Source organism: Amblyomma maculatum, chromosome 4 (assembly GCF_055883805.1).
Source record: "Amblyomma maculatum isolate TAMU_Amacu chromosome 4, ASM5588380v1, whole genome shotgun sequence".
Taxonomy (NCBI): Eukaryota; Metazoa; Arthropoda; class Arachnida; order Ixodida; family Ixodidae; genus Amblyomma; species Amblyomma maculatum.
This window is the reverse complement of record NC_139347.1, coordinates 150,326,435-150,352,635: the sequence shown is the minus strand read 5'-3', so window position 1 is coordinate 150,352,635 and position 26,201 is coordinate 150,326,435. Positions and strand designations below refer to the sequence as shown.

The 26,201-nt window shown below is 47.6% G+C and overlaps 1 protein-coding gene across 2 annotated transcripts; it reads right to left on the bottom strand.

Annotated features, from left to right (window-relative positions):
* Nucleotides 1–591: 591 nt before the first annotated feature.
* On the bottom strand, nt 592–21,106 carry LOC146193301 (uncharacterized). Of its 2 annotated transcripts, none has more exons than XM_084600081.1 (3): nt 21,011–21,106; nt 5,373–5,580; nt 592–697 (listed from the first exon to the last, which is right to left on the bottom strand). In XM_084600081.1, exons 1-3 carry the CDS (start codon nt 21,047–21,049, stop codon nt 603–605), a joined length of 342 nt encoding a protein of 113 aa, XP_084456207.1. In that variant the 5' UTR covers nt 21,050–21,106; the 3' UTR covers nt 592–602. The 2 variants fall into 2 exon arrangements, with proteins under 2 accessions (XP_084456207.1, XP_084456206.1); XM_084600080.1 differs by lacking the exon at nt 592–697 and adding an exon at nt 4,885–4,995.
* Nucleotides 21,107–26,201: the final 5,095 nt, after the last annotated feature.

The window sequence follows — 26,201 nt, the reverse complement described above, 5'->3', positions numbered from 1 at the left end:
AGGTCACTGCTTGCCATGATTGTCCATATTTTACTGAGAAAGGCAGCCTAAAAAAAATGTTCCAAATTTTTTTGACCGCAGGACGTAGGCCGACCCTTATGTCTGAAAAGGCACAAGGTACTGACCAATTGAGGCAGACACAAGACAAAGTAGATAGACACATGACAGCTGTACAAAGATGTTCGGCAGTTCATTGCAAAGCGGCAACTTTATACATGCGTCCTACCTGTTACCATCTCAAAGTTTGGTTCTTGAAATAGTCAATAAAAGCAAAATCCCGCGCTACGCTGCCAAACCCCCATCTACAGCTTTCCTAACCCTGCTCATTGCCTTGTTGAAGGTAACATGATGAGGCTGCAGTACGGCCCCTCCGAACAGCTTGTAGAGTAGAGGCCATCGGGGGTAGGCTGCATTACTATAGATCACATATTTATGACCCATGGTGATCTTCTGCAGGTTCTCAAAGTGCACCGTCTCGTTGAGGATCCCTAAAAGATAGCATGAATTTAAAATATAACCAATGCTGGTCTACATAGTGTTATGTTGGTTAATGTCGGAGAGACTGACGACACGGACCAGCCCAGTTGTGAACAAAAAAGGAACTAAGGTTTATTCAGGATTTGAACTTGGGTCGCGGTTACGTAGGTGGCGCTGTCTGGAGCCTTGTTAGGATTGAGGCGGCCACGTAGAGATGGCGCTACAGGATGAGAAGCAGAGTTGCAGCTGTGCGCATACTTAACACGCCCTTCTTTAACAAAAATTGAGAAGGTTACACACGGAATATCCTGGTTATCTGAAGTCACTGATTGGGCTCGGATAACGTGCAGGAGGCTTGATCCTTCTTCCTGATCGAGTAGTATGAGGTGGGCGAGAAGGTACTTGAAGTGGTTGGGTAGGAAGGACCGGATATTCTGGGTTCTGTTGAGGAGTGCTTGAGTCGATTACCTCGTAGTCTTCCGGCGAAGTTTGGGCAGTAGGACGTTCCGCTATTCGAGGTCGCAGGTGGATTCGATTTCTTACAAAAATGCCTCCGGTGTCTGTTTTCACGGCGTACCTTCTAGGCTCTGGGCCCACATTTACCACGGTGGCTTTTGTCCAGTTGCGGCTATTTCGGAGCCATACGGGTTTGCCAGGAACAAGCGGAGGAAGGTTTCTTGTGTGCAGGTCAACATGCTTGTGTTGTTGTTTCTGCCTTTCTTCCAGAAGATTCTGGTGAACCTCAGTTGGAAAGCTTGGTTTCAAGGCACTTGGTAGTGTTGGTAGGAATGTGCGAAGCTTTCTACCCATCAGGAGCTCAGCCGGTGATTTTGCTCCTGGTATTGGTGTGGAGCGGTAGTTGAGGAGCACTGCTGCTAGGTCGTTGCCTTCCTCGGCTGCTTTAGTCATCATAGCCTTGATGGTCTGTGTTGTTCTTTCCGCTTGACCATTGCTACGGGGGTACAAGGGAGAATACGGCTGGTGTGTCACGTCCCACTCACGGAAGAACTTTCTAAGCTCGTCGAAGGGTGGTCCCTGATCTGATACGATTGTCACAGGAATGCCAAACCTGGCAAATGTTTCCTTAAGTACCTGTATCAGCGAACTTGCTGTGGTTGTTCTCATCTGCCGAACCTCTACATACTTTAAAAAATAATCGACAATCAGCAGGTATGTCTTTCCCTGCTGATGGAAGAAGTCCATGGCGAGTTGTTGCCAAGGTCGATCAGGAAGGGCTCGGTCCAATAGAGGCTGGTGTGGATTGCCAATTTGATGTGATTGACATATGTAACAGCTCTTGACCAAACTCTCGATGTCCTGGTTTAGAGTTGGCCAATACACACTCTGGCTTGCCAAACCCTTGCACGCAACGATTCCGCGGTGTGCTTGGTGGAGCATGCGAAGCACATTTGCCTGGCATGCGGCTGGTATAACCAAGCGTTGGCCGTAGCACACGAAGCCTTCTGTTGTGTAGAGCTCGCTTCTCACATGGTAGAATGGTTTGACTTTGTTGTCTACCTGTGCGAGTTTTTGAGGCCATCCTTCTTTGATGTATTTGGCTACTGTTTGAAGAGTCGAATCTCGTGATGTCTCCTCAGCGATCTCGCGAAGTCTGCTAGGAGTTGCTTGAACCAAACTTGAAACGTCAAGTCCGAGATCGTGATCTGCTGTTTCCATTCTTGTTGACCCATCGGGAGCTCTTGATAAGGCATCTGCAACTGCTAGTTGTTTTCCGGGAACGTAAGTCAGAGTCACAGTGTACCGCTGGAGGCGCAGTAGTAGCCTTTGAAGTCGGGGAGACATTTTGTTCAGGTCCTTATTCTGCAGGCCAATCAGAGGTTTGTGATCCGACTGTATGGTCACTTCTCGTGCGAACGTGTAGTAATGAAATCTTTCACACGCAAACACGACGGCTAGCAGTTCTTTCTCGATTTGCGCATACTGCTGCTGGGTGGCTGTGAGAGCTGCTGAAGCGTAGGCCACGGGTCTGCCTTCTTGCAGTAAGACTGATCCCATTCCGTAGGAGCTGGCGTCCGTAGAAATTGTCACGGGCTTTGATGGATCAAAATAGCGAAGAACGGGTGCCGTAATCAACCTTGACTTCACGAGCTTGACGATGTCGGTATGTTGTTGCGTCCAGTGCCAGTGAACATCCGTCTTCAGTAGTTCACGAAGAGGGCTTGTGAGTTCCGAAAAGCTGGCAATGAATTTCGTCAAGTAGGTAACCATTCCAAGAAATCTCTGCAGTTCTTGCTTGTTTGTTGGCAGTGGCATAGACTCGATGGCTGTCACCTTTGCTGGGTCTGGAGCAATCCCATGGGATGATAGTTGGTGTCCAAGGTATGTAATGGACGTAAAAGCCAGCTGGGGCTTTTCCTTGTTAAGTTTCAGGTTGTTGGCTCTGGCTCAGGTCGCCCGCATGTTCTTCAAGGTTTCTTGATGCCACAGGGATGTCGTCAAAATAGGACTTGACAGTTGGTTGCTGCTCAAACACCCTGTCTATGGCTTGTTGGAAAAGTTCAGGAGCTGTTGCAAGGCCAAATGGAACCCGAAGGAAACGATAGCGTCCCTAGGGCGTCGTGAAAGTGCACAAGCGCGAGCTTGGTTCGTCTAGGATCAGCTGGTAGAATGCACTTTTAGCATCGAGAACAGAGAAAATCTTAGTACCATTCAGCGTTGCAAATAACTCTTCAGGGACTGGAACCTGATAGTGCTGTCTTTTCACAACTGCGTTAAGGTTGCGAGGGTCCAAACATAGCCTTACGTTGCCATCTTTTTTGTGAATAATGACAACTGGGTGAACCCACTCGGAAGGCTCTGTCACCTTCATTATGATGCCGTTCTCTTCCATCCGTTGCAGTTCGGCCTTCACTTTGTGCTCGATTGCGCAGGGTACTCGGCGTGGAGCTGCCACCGTAGGAATCACTCCTTCTTTCAATTGTATAGAGCACACCCCAGGCAATTTCCCAATGCCTTCAAATACATCAGAAAAGTCGTCGAGTACGTTCTTTATGGTCTCGGTTGCTGTGCATGCAGCTGCAGTTGTTCGCTGCGTCTGTACTCTTTTGATGAGCTGCAATGCTTTGCATGCGTCGGCGCCTAAGATTGGCTTTAGCGGCTGTTTGACGACGAGGAAATTCAAGATGCCAGAGTTTTCGCCCGCTGAGCATTTCAGTTGGCATTCAGCATATATAGGAAGTTCCTGCGCGCTGTACGTTGTCACTAGTGCATGCGTCGGCTTCATGTCTGGTTGCATACGCCAGTTTCTGATTTGATGCATGGGCATGATGTTCACGTCGGAGCCGGTGTCCAACTTGAACACGATGCTGTGACCATTCACGCAGACTGTTTCGAACCATTCTGAGGTAATGTTTACGTTGAAGAGATCGAGGTTCTCCAGGAAGAATTCTTGTTGCTGATCCTGCTGCTGAGGACCTTCAAGGAGCCCGATTCGCTGACTTGAGTTGCTGCCTCGTTGGCGTTGTTTACACATGCTCGAAAAATGCCCGAATTTGCCGCAGGCGTAACAGTTGTGACCGTAAGCGGGGCAGGCGTGCGGCTTGTGCGTTGTTCCACAGCGCGAGCATTTGCGTTGCTGCTTCTGCTGCGGGATCGAATACGGGGTCCTCGAAGCTGGTTGTTTTGACGAGTTCCATCTTTTCTGATTGTTTATGGCTTGCACTTCAAGCTTGGGCTCTTGCAGGCTGGTTGTTTTGACGAGTTCCATCTTTTCTGATTGTTTATGGCTTGCACTTCAAGCTTGGGCTCTTGCAGGTTTTTTACATGCTTCTTAAAAATCTCTGCTGCTTTGCACGTTGTAATTATTTTGTCAAGTGTGAGGTCCCGTTCACGGCAACGTCACTCCCTCAATGCTGCGTCTCTAATTCCGACAACGATGCGGTCCCCTATTAGCCTCTCTGCTTTTTCTCCAAAGTCGCATTTTTCTGCTTGCCTCCGGAGGTCAGTTACAAAGTCGTCGAACGGTTGGTTTGCTTTTTGTTGCATGCTGTTGAAGACAGCCGACACGTGTATTACGTTTTTGTATGGCTTGTACAGAGCGTCGAACTGCTCGAGGAGGTACGTAACTTGATACGGCGTCTGCGCGCCGTCGGCACTCGGAGGTTGAGGGGGAAATGTCTGGCCGACGCGGCGGCCGCGGGGCCCGAGAACATGGAGGAGTAGAGCCTTGCGAGTAGTGGGAGGCTTGCTGGTGTACTCACATGCGAGTTCGTAGATGTTGTAGGCGTCTTTCCAGTTTTCCCATGCCTGGTGCGGGTTTTCGCCGGGCTCGAAGTGAGGAGGTGGTTGCAGAAACACACTGGCCATATTTACGGGGTTCTAGGTTATTCTGACACCATGTTATGTTCGTTAATGTCGGAGAGACTGACGACACGGACCAGCCCAGTTGTGAACAGAAAAGGAACTAAGGTTTATTCAGGATTTGAACTTGGGTCACGGTTACGTAGGTGGCGCTGTCTGGAGCCTTGTTAGGATTGAGGCGGCCACGTAGAGATGGCGCTACAGGATGAGAAGTAGAGTTGCAGTTGTGCGCATATATAACACACAGGTGCCTGTGTTCTTTTTGTATAATGAGATGTAATTACAGTGGCAAGTTTTTAGATACAATTTTTTCCTAAAAATTTATAAAATGCCACATGCTAGCACAATCTTGCATCACATACTTAAGTGCCACGTTTCTTTACAGATGAAATGCTGTTTTTCATGAGGTGGGTCATTGAGTACCCTTTCCCAAAAACCAACTCAAAAAATATAAAAGTTCTTGTGGAATTTTCGCAGCAGAGATGTTAGGCTTTAATTTGGAAATGCACTCCCCTGAATATGAAAAACATATTATAGCTAGTTACTGCAATGAAGACATGACTGAACAGGCTTACCTGCATCGTGACGCCTGCCTTTAAATGGCCCATCCATCTGGCAGACTATGGCATTGGTACATATTAGCGCCTGATATTTCTGCACACGCTCCACTTTTGCCCAGAGAGGTCTCCCTTCTGAGCCACAGACGGTCGAAAAATTTTGCTTTGCTGTGCCATGATGAAGCCGCAGCAGTTGAGCACGGGTGCCTTCCTTTGCATTCACCGCCTGAGGAAAAAATTGAAGCGGCTGCAAGCAACGATCGCTTATAGAGTCCCTATAAAGTGGTGACGAGAAAATAATCTTGCAGTGTGCACCTTCTTTACTGTGTCGTAGCATAATACTTATTGCATTGCTCTTGGAATTCACTAGCGTTACCTCGTACAGGTCCATCAATTTTAAGGTGAAAATCTTTAATGGCTCATACTGTCGGCATTCGTTTGTTCGGTCACACTATAGCTGTCAGTGAAATGACGTCATGATGATCGCGTCAGAAAAAATAAAATGCTGTTACCGCTGGGAGCCGAACCTCTATCCCTCGCATCCCCATCCGAGCACTTTAGCCAACTGTGCAATGCTCGAGATCGTGAAACACATCAAAATTCTCCTTGTCTACTGTAAGGATGATAGTATCGATGACAATGAAGTTAGAATTAGCAGTGATGACATTAGCAATGCTAATGACGGTACATTTAATTCATAATGATGTTGAAAGCAAACGTGATGCACCGTGTGCACCAGCAACTCTTATATTTTCACATTTCTGCAGTGTAGATTCTGCAGTGCTCCCGGAATTTTTCAACACTATCATCGACACTTGATTTTTTTTTTTCAAAGCAAGCGAAATTCAGAAACCTACACTAGGTTATTTTCGTTTTTTTGTAATTGAAAGATTATATATACATCTCACTTTAGCAAACGGTTTGAGACAGTAAGGATGTAAATAAAGACTAGGAATTGCACAGAAATCATGTGTCAAATCAAAAATGAGCCAGATTCTGCTGATGGCAAGATGGAAATGAGCCAAATCAATTTTATTCTTGACAGCTTTCTTTCTCATCTTTAGCATGATAGGGTGGACCACTGCGAGTATAAATTCAATTATTGCTTCGTCATAGCTACTTCCTTATCGCTGCCTAGGATACGAAGAGATCACAGGAAAATCTGAAGCCAGAAGATAAAACACTGGGAACATAGCCCTGCAGCAGACGAAGCAATTTGTGCATAAAGCGAGCAAAATAACATATAAAGGACTACATTCAGTTTAGCCTGTTGGCAGTGGCTTTCTGCATTTAGCAACATAAGCAAACCGCCGAAGCTGGCAAGAAACGACAATATTTGCCGCTGTCTTGTCGCTTTGCATCCTATGTGCATCTACCATTCTCCGGCAATACAATGGTGCACTGAATAAAATAGCTCTTCATCAAACACATTCCGACTAATTTCTACCAATAGAAAATAGCCTCACATCTTTGCTTAAAGCAGAAACTCACTATGCCTTTATTTGCGCACTTCAGAGCAAATCAGTGCTGCTGAATGTGTGACAATGAATATTACAACTCTTCATGAGCTGTATTCACAGTATGATCATTTACAGGTATTATTTTCACAAAGAGACTAGAAACGACTCTGAAAAAAATTTCATTCAGTCAAAGTAGGATCAAATATAGATTTTCATATCAATAAGGGCCAAATCCAAAATTGCTTACATTGTTTAAATTATTGAATAAAATTTTATGAACTTTCTGTGTTGAGTATTTCTAATTCATGAAGCAAATAAAAAAATAACTTGTGCTGATAACAATCTGTTGCGTATTTCTCAGTTTGTGTTTCCGTGGACTTTGTTAATTTAATAAAAAAAATATTGACTTATAAGTGTGCTAGTGTTTATGTTGATGACCTTATGCTGTGCTAGTAGGCAAGATCGAAAAGCAGCATAGCACTGGTTGCATTAGGGACGTTAAACAGTTTCACTAAATTCGATGTCGACAAAAGAGCACCTTCCCAAAGCTCTACAACCGAGTTGGAGAGCTGGGCTATATATATATATATATATATATATATATATATATATATATATATATATATATATATATATATATATATATATATATATATATATATATATACATATATATATATATGCCTTTGCAGAAGTGCGCCTAAGTTAACTGACGTAAAAAAGAAGACGGTCGGTGACTGGGCTCGAGTCAACTGCAATCGTTAACGTATATTATGCTTTACAGTAGCCAAAACTGCTCGCCTGCTAGAAACCACACAACGCCGTTACCTGCCAGAGAGCATTGGCCCCATGCCATCATCCCTAGGAGCATGAGCGCTGGTGCCTTTCCACTACAAAATGGTAGGGTTTTGACGTAGTTATATCGAGTAGAAGGCTCTGTAGCGTTTAGGCACACATGGAAGCTGATGGGGATGATGTGCAATGAATAGCGCGAGAGTGCGTAGCAGTGTGCACGCAGGATGATACGACATCCCTCCCCGCTTCTCACAAGGAATTTATCGCGTTAAATCCGCTCCGGCCTTTTTTTTTTTTGTTTTTAATTTGAAAGCGCTATAAGCGGTCGCACAAGTATTAGACTGTTTGGATAAGCTCTGAACCTCAGGATTAGCGCTAATTCGCATTCAAAGATGTCTACTGAAACGTCACAGCCAGTCAGCTTTGCTTTACATGTTTTGGCGGGCATATTTATTTGACACAGAAAGCACTGATATCAATAACTTGGCTTGTAACTGTCAAGCCACCACAGCCACCGCACCATGAACTACTTACCTCGGAGAATCGCTGAAGAGCTTGTAGATCAAGCCACTTGTCATATCGTAGAGTAGATGACCGAAGTAAAAATCGAGCTGCACCAAGGTGCCTCGGAGCCAGGGTCGGAGCCCGCGTGTCAGGGTCTACCCTGACACGCTGCGCACTGATGACCTCATTTGGAATTAGGAGGGCTAACTGCAGCTCTCCGAAATCCTCTTTCTAGAATATTAAATTCCTGTTGAACACTGTGATGTTGTTGGCGCCGATGTTGAAGGGTACCACGCTCACGTAAGTTCCTTCGAGGCTTTGGAATATCGAGCTCCCGTTGAAATCTATGCATGTATTCAGTTAAATCCCATGATAGGGTGCTTAAGAGCTGCCTGTCGTGAAGGGTGAAGGATGCTGTCGGCATAATGTATCGTAACGTGGGCAGGTTGCACCGATAGCAGGAGCAAACTCTAGCACACGACCGAACACCCGCAAACAAGAGCAGTTGTTTCCACGGTGGTTGTTTCCTTCCTCCATGCGAGCACCAATACAAACGGATTTATTGCAACTAGGCCTGGATTACTCAGGCTTGCTGCAGATGACAAAGTGATTAAAAGTGAGCTCAAAATAAATATTATTCAAAACACAGCTAACACGTCAACATGATGACTTCGAGGTATCTGCATGTGACGTTTTTGTGACATTATTCGAAGTATTTAATACAAATAGCTTCTATCTTTTTTTTTTTTTGTTGGATAGCCATCATCATCTGCGTGTACGTCTGCCGATACGTTTGACGTATGGGCGATACGTACAGCTAAAACGTGTTTTGCCCGGTGTCATCCGAATACGTCTACATCAATTTTTATCGGACGTATCGGACGCCTACATCATCAAGTAGGCGTCCGATACGTCTACATCTGTACGTCTCCGGGAGACGTCAGACGTCTCCGGTAAGCTAAATCTCTCTATTGTCTAGATGCCGCTAGCCGCCGCAACGGCCACTGCCACGATCCTTCTCGCTTGTATTCCGCTGCGTCGACGTACAGGGCGTGCGGGCCTGGCCGTGTTGTTCGACGAGGACGTTGGCCCACACCAGCCCCCGTTCTTGGTTGGATCGTCACAGTTTGATGTCCAGGTGGCCAAGTCGGCAGGAAAACTCAGCAATTTCTTAAGTGGGCCAATGATGGTGGAGTAATTACATACAAAACTAAGAAAATATGTGAACGGGCCTACGAAGCTGCGTAGCTCTTCGTAGTGAGTTACCGCTCGTATCTTGTTGAGATCGGGCAGGGCGCTATATTTGGACACGACGTGGCCCAATATTGTAACCTTGCGGGTGCCAAAACGATATCTCTTGAGGTTAATTTGGAGACCAGCGCCAGTGAGACCGCTCAATGTCTGATACAAGCGCACGAGCTGCGGCAGAATATCGGGAGAGAAAACGACACCATCAAAACAAACAGGCAAATGTTGCACTTCAGTCCGCGTAAGATGTCATTTATTCGCTCAAACTTAGCAGGAGCGTGGCAAATGCCGAATGACATCCCGGTATATTTATACAGTGCATCAGGGGTGACAAATACTGTCTTGGTTTGGCCATATACAGCCACGCCGACTTGCCAATAGGCAGACAGCTGATCCAGGAATGAAAACAGCTCGGCTCCTTGTAAACAACTGTAGGTGTCGTCAATTCAGGGTAGGGATAGGTCGCTCTGGAGCGAGCCGGATCTTCGGAGCCACTGTTTCAAAGAACGGGTGAGCCATTTGGTTCCGCAAAGTCGGAGCGGGATCCGCAGGAGCAGTCGGATCCGAAGCGGTCGGAGCCGGAGATGCCGGAGCTTTCGGATCTCTAGGAGAGCTGGTTGCTGGTTCTCTCATTCAATGAGCCTTTCCGTCGCAGGCGGATGCGAATTTTGCGCCATCTATTAACGATGCGAAAAAGCAACCTTCGGACCTTTCTCGCAAGATTCACAATAATATTTTCGCCCTCGGCTGTCTTTAGAGCGGAGTGCGCCGTTTTTTTGGAGAGCGAGTGAGTGGTTCTTTTGCTTTTGTTCTATAGATGGAGATGGTTGGAACGGTGGTTCTTTTGAAAAAACTGTTCTATCTCGTTAGTGAGCCTTGTGTTTCGGAGCCGGGAGAGATTTTTAAAACGCAAAGCTAAAAGCAACTATACCGCCCTTCGTTTTCAGCATCACAACCAAACCATTGCTTTCAGATCTTGCAGCTTGTACCGCGGACTAACTTCTGCTGGTGCACGCACTTTTTTTGTCTTGCCGCTTTGTGGTTTCGTTCCATGCCGACTAGTGGGGGTCGATACTCGTACTCGTCCGCTGTGTAAAGTGGTCTGCGGCAATCCCTTCGGCTTTGTATGCGCAATATAGTGTTGCACCCGATGCCACTGAAGGGGGAGTAAAGAAGCCCTAATTGGCAAAGAATGGCGCCGGTCGTTGCCATGCTGCTGCTCGAACGATGTCTCACGACACTCATCGGTCGTACATTGTTCACTGGTGCAACAACACCAATTGCAGACGAAGTATTTCGTGTCTCAAAAGACAATAGAACGTGCAGTTTGCTGTTTTGATGAAATAGCGCGTAGAATGAGGTCGAAAGTAGATGGGGACACAGAGAGCACTACAACAATTACCCATCTGGTGGGAAGAAAAGTGAAAGAAGCCAGTGGGAGGTAAGAAGAGGGAAATAATGACCACATGCCCATCGCGCTCGTCGCACAACTGCCGTTTGCGCCAAACACAAATGAGCATCGAACCGGCAGAAACACGGCAGCTGTTGTTCTGCCATCCAAAGGCTCTTTACTGACCACGCGCGAACAAGGCGAGGCGCCAAAAGGCCAGCGTGTCGAAGCACAGTGAAAAAAAGAAAGAAAATTCAATCCAGCTCTTGCCCCCTAGGGACCTTTGTCGGGATGATTCTAACAGAATGTATTCATTATTTCGGGGATATAATATTACTATAAGAACGCATAAAACAAAAATGGGGCGCACGTGTCCGTCACGGAATTAAAGGCGAAAGGTACAGCTAGATTGATATTATGGCTCTTTTATCTATCATTCAGGCACCGTCCTGTTTATCCCATTTACAAATTTCCCCGTAACAAAATAATTTCATTTACAATTCCCTCAGTGCACTCAACAAATCGGTTTTTATGCGTCGTGTTATATTCATGAGGTGGCTCCGTCACGGGGTTACTGACGAGGCTATGTATTGACAGCGTGCAACCATCAGAGAAGGATACTCGCATGTCAAAACGTTGCGCTATCTTTTTTATGGATATGCGAAAACGTCTGTATGTAATGCCATGACGCCCCGAGGCCGATCGTGAGGGGATTGAGGCCAATGGTGTCGTACTCCAAACGTGCTTGGTACGAGGTGGTTTTTAGCATCCGGAGCGGAGCCATGCTCCGGAGAGGAGAAAAGCAGAGCGAATTGGTCCGTATGTTCCGCGTTCTTTCGTACCACCTTCCTCTGTCATCACAGCAGGTAGAAACCGCAACTGCAATCCCAACCGTAGGCAGAAACCGATGCTGATTGCCCCCGCTTGCTGTGTCAAGTGAAGGGCAAAATTTATTTCACTTTATTACTAACATGTTATATATATATATATATATATATATATATATATGTATATTAAATGGACCGGGCCCTCCTGAGCGATCCACTCACTAAAGTGAGCCGTCTTGTCCATCTTTGATTCAGGTTAGCGAGTATATGTCTTTAAGGGTAATGTTGTAAGGCGGCGGTAGTTAACGCAAAATCCTATGGAGCCATGCATCTTTTTCACAGGTACCACGGACTAGAAGACTGAATTACACCACGCTGTAGCATGTCGTCGACCTGCTTAGCCATGACACGGCGCTAATAAGACGACACACTGTAAGGACCCCGGCGAAGAGGCGCATGATTGCCTGTGTCGATATGCTGAACTACCGCAGGAGCACGTGTTGTGTACCTGAGCAGACGCACAGCCACGCCACCTCCTAACTTACGGACGCGCTGCCGCTCCGGTTGCGATGCCTCCTTCAATTGGGGGAGCCGAGAGCTTCGGAGAGACCAGCAGGGCTTCTTCCTACTTGCGAAGGCGCGCGGACCAAGGAAACTCGAGTCGTCGGTTCCTTTGCAGCCGACCGTCCGCGGACCGCGTGCGCGACCAAGGCATGAAAACGATTCACAAACGCTCGCGTTTCTCTTGTTCGTTTTTTTTCGCCACTCCTCAAATGTACAATAAACGACAGGCTCTACCCAGCAACCAAGTTGAGTTCTTCCCTCAAGTTGTTCCCAGGCCCTAAACATAAGAGCATGGCCCATGGAAGTCGTGAGAACGTCAGACGAGGAACGGAACTCGTTGAGGAGAGCTAGTAGTTGCTCACGATGACTCGGGCCAGGGTCACTGGTCACGGAAGATTAAAAAAGGTCCAATCTCATGAGTCAGGAAGAAGCAGTAATCGGCTTGAGGGTGGCTACCTGTGCACAATTTCTTGAATGTGCACCAACATCAGATGGCGAGATGCGTTCAGCACTTTTACATGCCCAAAAGCATTCGCCATGAAGTAACTGGACCGCAGCGGATGAGGAAGAGGAGGAGATAGATGAGTAGGAAAGGCAGGGAGGTTAACCAGTAAAAGCAACCGGTTTGCTACCCAGCGGATGAGGCATTCACAATAAAGTCAGCGGCACCAGGGTTAATGTTAATGACAGAAAAGGGAAGGGAAAGATGGCGGCGATAAGCAAACACAGAAGGTGTAATAAACAGTCGCGTCGAAAGAAGGCGCGTCATCGAGAACTGCATCACAGAGCGCCGGGATGGAGACGTGGACACGGACGCAGTCAATAAGAGCTTTGTGGCGGGAAAGAATTCCAGCCAATAATTAGGTCATGTGAGCATGACAGAAACATTAAACACTCGACAATGTATGAAACGTCCGAGGGGATGACGCGCGCTGTGCAAGCAGCGGATGGCGCTGGCTCTGCGGCGAGAGATTCCAGAAGGAGTTGTGGTGACTTTATGAAGCGAGTGGCCAAAACATTGGCTAATTACAGGGGGAGCAGCACCGCTATTAACAAGCGCAAATGTACGATCATTGTGAGCCAACATTTTGAGAATATTTCAAGGGAAGAGACGAGAACTTGTAGACGATATGTGCGCAGCGTGTGACCCAGGAAATACGGCTGCTGGTTTTCCGAGCTTTGGGTCACGCTTCAACGCCGCATGTGAGGTAAACAACGACGGCGCGGGGACGGCGTACAGTGCAACCGAATGAGCTGATGGCCTGGCGAGTTGAGGGTGCGGCCTTAGAGATGTCACCAAGGTGGGCACAAGGTGTCGCTTGAATAAGAGTATTAATCCAGCGTAGTGCGTGCAGGGCAGCGCGCAGAACCTGCCGACACAGGCGGGCAGCAGGTGGCCTGGAAGATCGCGGCATTGCATATAAGAGGCTTGTCGGTAGTGCGCCATGAATTCATGAATTGTAGGCAGCTGGCGTTGACCGGAGCCATGTAGCAACGGAAGGCACTATAGTCGGCACGTATGCAAATGTCTGCTGCGGCGATGCTCAGGTGGTAACGTTGGCACACGTGGAAGGCAACTACACCGGCTTAGTGTGAGACCGTACAATATCCGGCCATAGCATAACATTGCAGCGATTTCAGGCACAGTGGAAGGGGATCGATGAGGTTGCCACAGGCGCCGGCTGCCCGAAACTTGGAAGTGCATCGTCAACCTGCGTGACGGTGTCAACTCGTTCCGCATGAAATCGTTAACGTGAGTCAAACGCCACTGCTTACACGCAGGCCAGATATGAACGCGGCAGCTTCGGGCGGGCGACGAGGGCAGAGCATTGCTTGCGCAACTCGTCAAAACTCTGACAGAGGTTGTGGACTGAGGCAGCTTTGGTGGGGCTCTTTGCTAATAGCATGGGGAATGCATCATAATCAATACTCTTCATTATTCTCTTTATCTCCTAGGCTTCGTCCCTAGAGGTGCTAACACGCTTGAACAAATCGACATCTTCAGTGTAACTATAGTGAAAGTTCCCCCTTCATGTTCAGCTTTCACCCGCAATGAATGTTCAGCGCGTAGTTTCCGCACTGCGGGAAAACCAAAAAAGTCCGCGAATGTTGTCTTGAAAGAGGCCCAAGTTGGTGGGTCGGCCTCAGGATTCTGATAACATAGGTTACCAAAGTCGCATATGTAGAAGATGACGTTTTTGATCTGAATAAGTAAACCCCATTGGTATGACGGGTCACCCGCCCGTATGAGGCCAACCATTCTTTAACGTCCTTGTCACTCGGCCAGCTGAAAATGGCGGGGTCTAGCTGTAGAATGACACTAGAGCATAGATGAACTGCGACGGTTTTGCTGCAGCCTGTTGCCATACCTCGTTTTTCGCAATGGGTATTGTGTGGCTGCGGAGCTCCACGGTGATCGTGTACGAGTGTTAATCAGCACCTGCACCAAATAAAGAGGGGTTTATATGGTGTCTGGAAGACTTGAGAAAGCGACCAGTGACGCAAGGCAATCATGTTGCGAAGCACAATCTTTGGTCCGATCAAGACAGATCTAGCTTCCAGTGCGCGGGACAACGGATACGCGAGCAACACAGCAGCCTTCATCGTCGTTTTTATCAGCGCAGTCTTATCTTCCTCGTTGCACTTACTAAATCCACATTGACTTTTGTTTAGGAGTCCAATTTTTGCAATTCACGGTTTGCTTGAGTATGATAGGTTCTAAATATTAGGCAGTGGAGAAGACAAATTTTGCGGTAGTCTGTCAGGCTGCTAGAATGTCCAGATTTATATATGCTAAAGATTTTAACAATTTTCGATTCCACAGCTGGAGCAGAATTATTGAGTGATTTCTTGAATATGAGAAGCGGACATTTCAATGCTTATTCCGCATGTCGTTACAATATTTGGTTTGGAATATTATCCGGACTAAATATTTACGCATCGACATGAATTTACACTATCGATACTATTCAAACTTCTATTCATTTCTTCACGCATGATTCAAAGGGGTTGAAATTATACTTACAACGATTATGAATACCAATATATTGCCAAGATCATTCAAATGGTTAGCTGTTCTTTTTTGGCAGCCGTCGGCATGCGTCCTCACCACTATGATTAGAGGCCAGGAATGAATTCTGCACTATTTGCATGTTCGCGCTCGTTGTAGGGAGACGCGGCTTTATCTTTTATTTTGTTGCGGCAGATGATTTGAAATGTATTTAGAAAGATTCCAGCCACGCGTTTGTATTTCTACAATGGTCCAGTGTATGCTAGTCTTCGTTCGCGATTTTATCCAGATGTTTCTTCGCCGCTTTTATTTGAGCGCTAACGAGTGAAACGGGCATTCATATTTCGACGAGAGACGAACCCGTTTCCTGTTATCACCGCCGCCGATTCGCTTAGTTTTTTGCGGGCGCAAGTCAGCCTAGTAAAGAGTTTCATTCAAGTGCATTGCCAGTGTCTTCACTTCTGGCTACCGCGCTTGTCACTACCCAGGTAGCACAAAATGTGGGGCCCCAGTAGGTCCGATGTAGGTAAGTGGGGCTGGGGCAACCATCATAAAACCTATCGGTCCCCGATTGGGCAAAAGTGGGCAAGCCCCATTTGGGCTTTCACCTGTTCCTCCTGCATGGGTCCCATAGCGGCGTTGCTCGGGCTAATGCAGAGCACATTCCTGCATCCAGACCACAAGGGTCCCTTGTCGGATATTTCAGGTAATCCAACCTAAACGTGGGCTCTTTATGGGAATGCCCTCATAGATCTGAAATGAGGCCACCCCCATTAAATCTTTGTGGGACCAACATCGGCCGTAGTGGGGCAAAAAACGGACATACCCATATGCTGCCCCAATCGGCCTCTTGTAGGTTACTTGAGGGCAGGTGAAATATCAATAAGAGCTCAATTTGCGCAAGCCCTCGTGAAGCCCAAATGAGGCAGCCTTAGCTAAACCGCTTTAGGTCCCACATAGGCTGTAATGGGGCTGGAAGGCGGGCGTGCCCGCATGGTACCAAAATCGGTCCATGGTGGGACTTTGAAGGCACATGCAACAGCACGTGGGCTTTAGGTTCAAAAACAACGCCCAGCCCAATTGGTGCTGCCCACACAAAACTGCTTTATATCCCACATGGGTCGTAATGGGGCTGGAAGGCGGGAGAACTCGCTTAATACCAACATCGGTCCCTTGTGGGGAATTTGAAGGCACGTGCAACAGCAAGTGGGCTTTAGGTTCAAAAACAACACCCAGCCCAACTGGGGCTGTCCACACAAAACCGCTGTAGGTACCACATCGGCCGTAATGGGGCTCGAAGGCGTGCGTGCACTTGTGTATTCATTTTTTCCAACCTTTATTTGTATTAGCTATTACCGTAAATTACTATTATAGATGATTTGTGTAACATGTGGTGCCATGTTTCGTCGGTTGGAAATATTACACGGCTTTAGTTCTCGCGCTCATGCAAATTGCGCTGAAAATACTAAAACATACTGATTGCTAACTGTTGTTCCTTATGTTGTTGCTTTGGACAGCCTGCAACTCTCAGCATAGTATTACTGTTCAGAATACACATCTCCATAGCCTGAACAAGATGTACATCAAGTCATTTAGGCTAGATTAATGTTATGAATTATTGTAAAATTTAATATTGTGGCTGTTTAGAAAGTGCAGACATGCATAAAATAATTACATATATGTGCATAAATATTGATTGGGAAAACTTGGACTAGGGCGTCCCATCAATTTCCTGCATCGGACCCCTATGAGAATAATGTGGGCAAGCCCAAGTGCGGCTTGCGTGATAGAACCCGCCTCGGTCCTATGTCATTATCTGAGGGGCTAACCAAAATAAAAAAAATCTTCATCCATAGCGGCTGCCCGAATCTGTCTAAAGTAGGACCATCGGGGGGAGTTGGCGGGATGTGCCCTTTTGGTAATGCGGGAAAAATGTGGGCAGGCCCTCAAGGGCTGCCTATATCGGTCCCTAGTAGGGCCCATCGGGGCTTTGTCGACAGCCCACTTCAGGCCTACGTCGGCCCCTCTTGCAGCACCCACATTGAGCCCACCGGGGCTGTCCTGCATTGCTCACATGGGACCCACCGGGGCCCACCCTTCATAGCCCTGTGGTTAGTCATGCTTAATACAGTACATATTTCTTGTGAGGGTAAGATGGTTAGCGCTCTCCGCTACTATGCCCAAGGATGCAGGAACCTACTAGGGCTGCGGCGGTGGTCGAAAGTTTCGGAGCTCTCCACTACGGCGTATCCCCCCCCTCCCAGCCTCAGGCAAAACTTCACAAACCAAACCAAGTCGAACCAGTATATTTTACCTAAATGGGTCATGATAGATAACATTTCAGCATAAACTGATTATTGCATTTGACGTCACACACGTTATGCTATAAATCCTCGAAATATGACCTCATTAGGAGCAGTAGATGGTTTTAAATGAATTTTCCTATTAATATGCTAAGCAGCTTTCTTACCTGGCAACCATTGGTCACTGACGTCACAGCGAGGTATTATCCGCATGTCGTCTGCTATTCGCTGTGTCGGCTCTGCACTCTTGCATGCAGCCCGTAGACAGTGGTCACTGAGAGATTTTTTTGTGCAAAAATATTTTCTTCCTATATTCTGTATTTATTGCCACTTAAGCTCAATAATGGCTGTGTTTGGGCGAGTTCGTTATACATTTTAATCCTGAGAACCGCATAGGTTGTGGTGAAAACGTTGAATAAAACAGTTACATGGAGGTTGCTCTGGGGTGACTTAGTGCCCTTCCCCTCACAAACACTAGGTGGAGTCCCTAGTACGGGACCCAAGTGGCTTCCACTGCCGTCATTGCTCGTTTGACCAACTCCTTTTGAGCTTTAATGTCGGAGCAGGCGAGTAGGGTCGCCTCCCAGTCGTCCCGGGTGGGTTTGGGTTAGGTGCTAAGGCAGGGTTGGAAGGGCACGCCCACACCATGTGGAAAAGGTCCGAGGACATTTCCCCGCAGTGCGGGCACTTCCCGGAGAAGGCACTGTTAAAGTGTTTAAGTGATGCCGGGCATATAATAGTGTTCATAAGGAGGCGAAGAAACATGCGCTCCTCCGCTCTCGTTAACCCTTTACACGAGGGGGTATTGTGTCTGGTTTAGTAGAGCTGAATAATTTCTCTAAAAGTGTAGGCTGGTGTGAATTCTTTTGAGGAGGACGGGCTGCTATCTGTTTAGGGCTCCTATCCGTGTTCTTAATTCAATCTCTACCAAGTTGGGTGTGGGTGGAGAGGTAGTATTGGGAGGGGGGGGGGGTGAGACCTTACTCATCTGCTGCTTCCCGGTCTTAACCATGCTGGCCCATTTTCCCCTGATTGTTTTGGTTAGGATTTAGCTCCATGTTAACCGAACGGGGCGGCAGATTCCGGCTCCCTCTTTTATTTTCTTTTTTTGCTTCTTCTTCTTGTTCTTGTTGCTTGGTTGTAGCTTCTCGCACCTTCGGAATTTCGCAGTGCAGTCTATAGAGTCCGTGGCGTGTTCGCCGCCACATACCACACATTTCGAATTGAAAACCGCATAAGAAAACACGGACAACAGCGCTCATACGTCCGGCTTTTACTGTTGTCCGTGTGTTCAAGACCGACACTTCCCTATAATTTGCACCATTAGTGATCTAGAGATAGAAAGGCGGCCGATGTCGATGGTCTGAAGCTCTATTATTTAAGCATACAATCAGAAGCATATTCTTCTTACGTTATGAGACGTAACTTGTTTAGCAACAAGCGCTCACGCATAAAAACATGCACATGTCGAACGTTTCCTTCAGCCATGTGCGCGGCGAAAGGTGGAGAGGTGACTGTTGTGTTGCTGATTGCTCAGCTGTTTCCCGCCGCTCTTTCGGTCAAAAACTAAGAGGAAATCCCAAACAAGTATACATTGATGCGATTGTATACCCTCCGACATTTGAGTAGCAGTCAAAACTTTTGAACGAACAGGTACCTCTCGACTTGCTGTTATAGACGCGTGCTAGTCACACTTAATTATTTTAGGTTGGCAAAGAAGTTTTGCAAACCTATGCTTAGTCTGGCCACGTCCAATGCACGAAAGAATGCGTAGCAGTCCCAGCTTTAGTACTTCATCGCAAAACCCAACGCGATTCGAATGCGCTTCACTGCCCGCACCAAACAAGACCCTCCTTCTTTTTGCCGCTGCCTCCGTCTCGCTTCCCACACAGCCGCGGGAGTGACTGCGACCTACTCCCGAGCCGAATGTCTCATGAGAGCTTCAACGTAAACATAGTAAGCATACGCAATTTAGTATTTAGTGTGTGAGCCCTAACCTCCCGCAAGAAAGCGCCAATTCGCGGGTTACGACTGTGCCCCTAGCATGTTGTTCGCACGGCATAAAATGCAAACTCAGCTAGCAATATCAAAACTATCAAATTCTTTGCGAATCGGTTGCATCTTTGTCACAAACTATAATTGCACTGCAAGTTAAGCGCCGTTGATGACCCCCTGCCAGCGCCCGTTACCCACAAGCGGTGGCAAAAGCTGTCGCCTGCGCTCGCCGTACAGGGTTCCATCCACCCTTCCCGCTTAATATCCGCGCACATAGCGATGTCCGGAGTCGTCACTGGAGTCATTACTGCCAGAACTTTTGCGACATGCAACCGCTAAAGCTTGCGAACGCGCGCTGCGTAATCGCCAAATCTCTGGACTCGTACCCTGCGTACTCGCACTAGGCCTACTTCTCGCGGAACGAGACGGCAGTTTGGGGCTAATTAACATTTTGACCAAGGTCATTTTTGATAAGATGGGGTAACATATAAAGGGAAGCTGCTTGTTTTCCTTTGTCTACCATGGTTAAGCTACAGAGAAGCGCAGCTGTTCAAGGAGTTATCTCATAGGGTGTCAATTCCTCGCTCGGCCTCTGATCCGACGAAAACTGATCGGGCAACCCACCACTGATCAGTTCCCTCTGCCTGACGGGTGCCTCACACTACGGTGATAGGCGACCGTTGGTGGGGTTGGCATCATCGCTGATGGGGTCACCAAGATACTTTGTTGGGCGAGTTGGTAAACATCCATTGTTAATAAAAACAGCGCGAACATGACGACAGAAGACAAGCTACATGACAAGCGCTGTCATGTAGCTTCCTTTTATCTTGTCACGTGTCGTCCGGTTTGCGCTGTTTTTATTAACAATGACTGATGGGATCGTCGCCGTGAAGCCCACTGAATGTGACCGTGCCTTATGCTGAAGGTAACATGCTTACTCTATATCACTTTCGTGCGGTGACGTCTTCGTCAATCCCTTCCGTGTCAATCGTCCATAAAAGAGAGACGTGACCTTTGATATTTTAGCCTTCATGGCAGACGACGCTCCGCCGCGCATCCTATGTAGTGTTTCAAATCCTCGCTGGAACAAAGCAGTCAGCTTCGCTGGGCACATATTTAAACGCCTTGCGAACTCTGCAGTCACTTTATTCCCGTAATAAGTGGCGAGTCTTTTACACAAAACGAAAGCACAGCTAAAGCAGTGTAAATATTGCTTTCTGCTGATATCGTTTCTCCTGCAAGCAAAATCTACTCTCAAACCGTCCTTATAATGGACAAAAATTATATACAGAGTAGATTACAGGGGAAGGCAAACATAGAAGGGGCAGCAGACATTTACGTAGGCGGATGAGATTAAAAGTTTGTGATGACCAGTTATATGCACGTCTCACAAGACCGGCGCAATTGTAGGACTCTGATAGAGGCTTTCGCTCTGAAGCTGGCTTGAGTCAAGCCAGCCGAAATGATGAAGTTGGTATCACAGCTACTATGTCGATCAAATCAAAACCATTAAGCGTTCTCGATTCTCGACACAGCTATGTACAGGCAGATCATACTCACCGAGCGTGACGAAGCAAAGGACAAGAAGAGGAGCCACATATGTCATAGTGATATTATGCGCTTCCTGCTGTCTGCAGAGTGCTGGTTCTAGGGATCCCAGCTGGTGGTTTTCACATAAAGATGTGGCCTTTTTATATGCTTCACTGTCGCTCTGGCTGAGCTAATGTGATTCATCTATGCGCATCAATTATATATTATTCGTGCGGCAGCAACATTCAAATAATTAGAATATTGAAGCGCTGCCTGATAATTTGCCGCCGTTAAAACGACGCTTCTGGATATTTGAAACCCAATTGATGGGAGTTGGTAAGGATATTTATTAGTGTCTGTTTTTGAATCTTATTGTATTTCTACGCATTTACACCCACGTTGACGACACCTTCAACTCTCCGGAGGGTGTGCGCACCGACGGCCACTATCACACTGAAGCGGGGAGGTACAGAAACGTGCTCGTCGATAATGAGGAGCGGCGCCGGCAGAACACAGGTAACTTCGAGGGCATTCTACCGACTGAGATTGGAGGTGGATGATGGCGCCGTTTTCCATCAGGAAGTTCATACCCAGTATAACGTCTCTGGAGCAACCCGCTATCACAACAAACGTTGCCGGGAACGTTCGCCCTTGAACTGTGACTCGCGCTCTGCTTGTTCCTCTAGGTTTTATCAAATGTCCTCCAGCGGTGCGTATCTGTGGGCCGTCCCAAGCTGTTGTAACCTTCTTGAGTGCCGCGACGAATGATCCACTTAGTATGCAATAATCGGCCCCAGTATCCACCAAAGCGGTTACGGCGATGCCGTCAACTGAAAGGTCTAAATCGGCTGGCGGTGACGTCTCTCTGCGGAAATGTCGAGGTGTCCTGTCTCGGCTTCGGTGCGTCGAAGAGGTGCGGTGTCGTAGACAAGCAGTAGGGTTACGCAGTTGGTCGGGTTGTCGGCTTGTCGTCAGCTTGGGCGGCTTGGTAATCGTGGTCGTCTCTGGGTTGTTCGGCGTCGGCGAATTAGTTTGCATCGTTGGAGGGTCTTGTACTTTTTGTTATCGAGCAGCCACGCCTCCAGAGGCTGCTGCGTCTAGTTTTCCCTACAGGAATTTCTAGACTGGTCCCGCTGCTCGGAGGAATCGTAGCGGCGGGGCGAAGGTGATCGGCGGCGCTGGACTAACTCCAGATTAGAAAGGTAGTCGGCAATCTCTCGTGGGCGCTCTCCTGGCTGCGGACAGCGAGCACTGAAGGGGAACCCACGAAGACCTATCTCTTTGTACGGCCAGTGACGCCAGACATGCCCAGCTTCGTCACAATGGTAGCACAAAGGCTGGTAGTCCGCGTTCGCCAGATGTCTGTTCGGCGGCGCCTAGGTCGGTGGAGGAAAGTCAGCTGGGAAGGTGGCAGTGGCATTTGGTGAGCGGCCGGCATAGGCGCTTCGTAATATGGGGTTGAAGGCGGCAGAAAACGGCTTGCGACGGCGGCATAACTCATTGTAGGTGGCTGTGGAGGGCCTGCAAGAAGCGGCGCGCACCCAAAGCTTGTTGCACTTCCTCGCGAACAACATCGGTGACCGATGCAACTTGCGGCTGCGCCGGCGTAGGCACGAATTTCGCCACCTCTTCATGCACAATGGCTCGAATGGTCTCCCGCAGTTAGTCTCCTGATGACACGGTGGACCTCTCAGCACATGTGGACAGCATCGACACGGTCGTGCGCTCGTACTGCCGTGCCCGCATGTCAAGCGCTCTCTCGATGGAAGTAGCTTGCGTAACAAAAATATCTACGGCCACTGGCGGACAGTGAACGAGGCCGGCGAAGAGCTGTTTTTTCACACTTCTCATTAATTATCGCAATTTCCGCTCTTCCGATATTTTGGATCTGCGCGGCGGAACAAGAGCTTCATTTCCTCCGCTTACAACATCACGCTTTGGTTCGGATGCTGAATGCGACTCTGCAGTAGAAGATCAGCCTCTTCTTTACGGAATGTGCTAATAAATGCCTGAAGAAATTCTGCTTTGAACGTATCCCACGTTTGCAGGCGAGATTCATGACTGACGTACCAGGTCCTCGCCCAGTCCTCCAGGGAAAAGTGGACATGGCGCATCTTTGCGTTCGCACCCAGGCATTAAAGATGGCCACCCGGTCAAACTCGTCCAGCCAGTCATCGGCGTCTTCATGGGGTAGACCATGAAAGCGAGGGGGGTCTCGCTGGTGAAGTAGGACATTGGCAGTAATCTCTTGTGTACTCATAGTGATAGTCTGTGTACTTCTGGATCGTAGATTAGGAAGCGGACTGAATTCGGGAGGTAGGCCGCGTAGTCACTGGCTGCCCTGGTGAACAGGTGTTTCTATCCTGGGAGTGCGTCTTTGGCTGCAGTTACGGCTTGATAGGGGCGTCCGGTACATGAAAGATTGACCTAGCACCTCCACCAGATGTCACGTTGGTAAAAAGGCGTGTGAAGGCCGCTGAGCCGGTAACACAGAGAGCCCGGTGTTGGCGAAGTCCAGGGACGTCCGGTTGGAGCACGAGAGGGCAACTTCGTCATGTCTGCTTCTCTGCCTTGTCTTTATCACACTGGCATCAATATTACGAGAGACGCTTTCGTTATCGCCGCATTGATTTAACGTGAAGTGCGACCCATTTTGATATACGATCGAGCTGTCGTGCTTCAACAATGTATACTTTCAAGTTAAACCACGGCTCAAGACCAGCACATAAAAGAAGTAGTGTCTAAAGTACCATCCGTAAACGTTTTTATGCAGCCTTAGTGTGGTCCTGCAGCGCAACAACATCGTATACCCCCTTCCCGTACGTCGTAGCAGCATCGTTTGCACGACGTATTGATGAGCAAAACGTTGAAAAACTTGCACTCTCAGCTGCACCATGAACGAAGACGACAAATTCGCAGCACATACAGCAGTGCTTACGAAAGCGGCGCCACACGCTGGCGCGGCGGACTACGGCACTCTTGTCAAGCGCTACTCCCTAGTCGTCGCTAGGCCTAAATTGTTTCGCATCGAAGGCACATCCGACAGCGCTTTGTAATTGCTCAGCGCTAGAGTAAATGGTCTCTCATGGAACTGCCTTACCGCCGATTCCATAGTATCAGTAAAAGAAAGATGTAAATTTCGGTGACGCCTTAGCAGCGGAGCCAGTGTGCAGACGCGCGCTGCACCAGCGGCAACGTGTTGCGTAATTTGTTTGTATTGCAATTATCAATACCACGGTATGGACCAGAAATCAACAAGAAATATTTTTTTTTTTTTTTGCTGTTCGCTTGTTGTGAAAGTGAAGAACAGATTTTAGCACGCTCTTGCGCTAGCGGAAGAGATCCACCGTATCGTTGAAGCGGAGGGCTTAGGGGAGGCACGGCCTGCTCGGCGTGCGTGGTTACTACGGCGTAGGAAGTGAAATGGGCATCATATTTGTGAGTCCGTCATTGGTACTAAGTCTATCTGGCTTACATAAAACGTTCATAGGCGAAATTAATTAGGATAGACTGGAAGCGGTCAAACAGAAACATATCACAGCCGAACTTAGACTGTCGATGCATGCTTCCCGCATACGCCCTCGGCAATCATCCTGCGATTTTTTTCATTGTTTGTGCATTCAAAGATAACGCATTTCTGTCCAGACGACATTACTACTATAATGGGAGCTAATAAAGGTATTTAAGTGTCTCAAACTAAAATATACCGAGGTGCAAGGCCGCTCTGCTATGCATGAAGCGTGCGAATGCACAGCCAACTCGGTATTAGCAACAATGGGCGGGCTCAAGAAATCTGGTTAGAGAGTATTTTCCTCCTCTCCTGCTTGTTCTCGGTAAAACGGTCTATACATAGCATTCACTTACAACGAGAAAGCATTTCACTCGGTCGAAGCCTCAGCAGTCATTTAGGCATTGCGAGATCAGGTGTAGGGGACCCATATGTGAAAGTACTGAAGCTACCTATAGTGGCTGCAGAGAATCCATATATCTGCATAAAGAAGTTGATATAATTCTAATTAAGAAAGGTCAAAAAGACACGATCTCCCCCGAGCTATTTGAAGCTTGCTTAAAGGAAGTATTCAGAGTTGGAATGGGAGCAGTTAGGGATAAGGGTGGATGGAGAGTACCTCAGTAATCTGCGATTCGCTGATGACATTGTCTGGATAAGTAGCAGGGTATGAACTGCAAACAATAATTGATGATCTAGATAGGAATAGCACAAATGTAGGCTTCTTGAAGATCAATATGCAGAAGGCTAAGGTAAGGCCAAACAGCTTCGAGAAGGAACAGTAGTTAACAATAGGTAGTGACGCACTGGAAGTGGTAGGTGAATATGTCTACCTAGGACAGGTAGTAACCGCCGATCGAGATCAGGAAAAAAAAATAATCAGCAAAATAATCTTGGGATGGAGCGCATTTGGCAATCGTTGGTAGATTATGAGTAGCAGCTTACCGGTATCGCAAAGAGCAAAGTATACAGCAGGTGCATTGTACTTGTACTCATCTATGGGTCTGAAACGTAAAGGCTAACGAAAAGGGTTGTATTAAGTTGATGGCAACTCAGAAGGCTATGGAACGCAAAAGGATACATGTAACGTTAAGAAATAGTAAGCGCGCAGACTGGGTCAGATAAATAACTCGGGGTAATATTATTTAAATAAACGTATGTATAAAAAATGTGAATGGCGATGGCGTGTAGTGCGTAGAGAGGGCAACTGAGGGTCGCTTAGGATAATAAATTAATTTCAAAAGGTAGGAAATCGTAGTAGGGGTAGCAAAACGTTAGGTGGGCGGATGAGATAAAGAAGTTTGCTGGAGTCAAATGAATGCAGGTAGCACAGGACCGGGTTAAGTGGAGGAGTATGGGGGACGGCCTTGCTCTGCAGTTGGTATAGTCCGGCTGATGATGGCGATGATGATAACCTTGTCGAGGCATTACCTGAGGCCCATTTCTAAAACAAGGTGATCCCCACAGTGTCTATGGTTGATTTGTGCAAGCGCTTGGCTCTATGGAATGCACGTCCGAATTGTGATAGGGGCAAAAAAGTGTACTCCCAATCGTTCGTGGCTTTGCTGAGATCTTTTAAAGGCTGTTGCAGAAAAGGCTTCGCTTTGGTCGCGTTGTAAGCGCAGTCGCAATAACATGGACCTCATATAACTTCAGGTTGCTCCGGAACAAAGTTACTGCTACGATTCGAGCTTCAAAATATTCGTATCTAAC

Coding starts and splice junctions, on each gene's coding strand:
- LOC146193301 (XM_084600081.1), bottom strand. CDS start 21,049: ATGTGGCTCCTCTTCTTGTCCTTTGCTTCGTCACGCTCG. Junction 5,581..21,010: donor CCTTTGCTTCGTCACGCTCG/GTGAGTATGATC, acceptor TTTTTTCCTCAG/GCGGTGAATGCAAAGGAAGG. Junction 698..5,372: donor AGGCAGGCGTCACGATGCAG/GTAAGCCTGTTC, acceptor CTCATCCTGTAG/CGCCATCTCTACGTGGCCGC.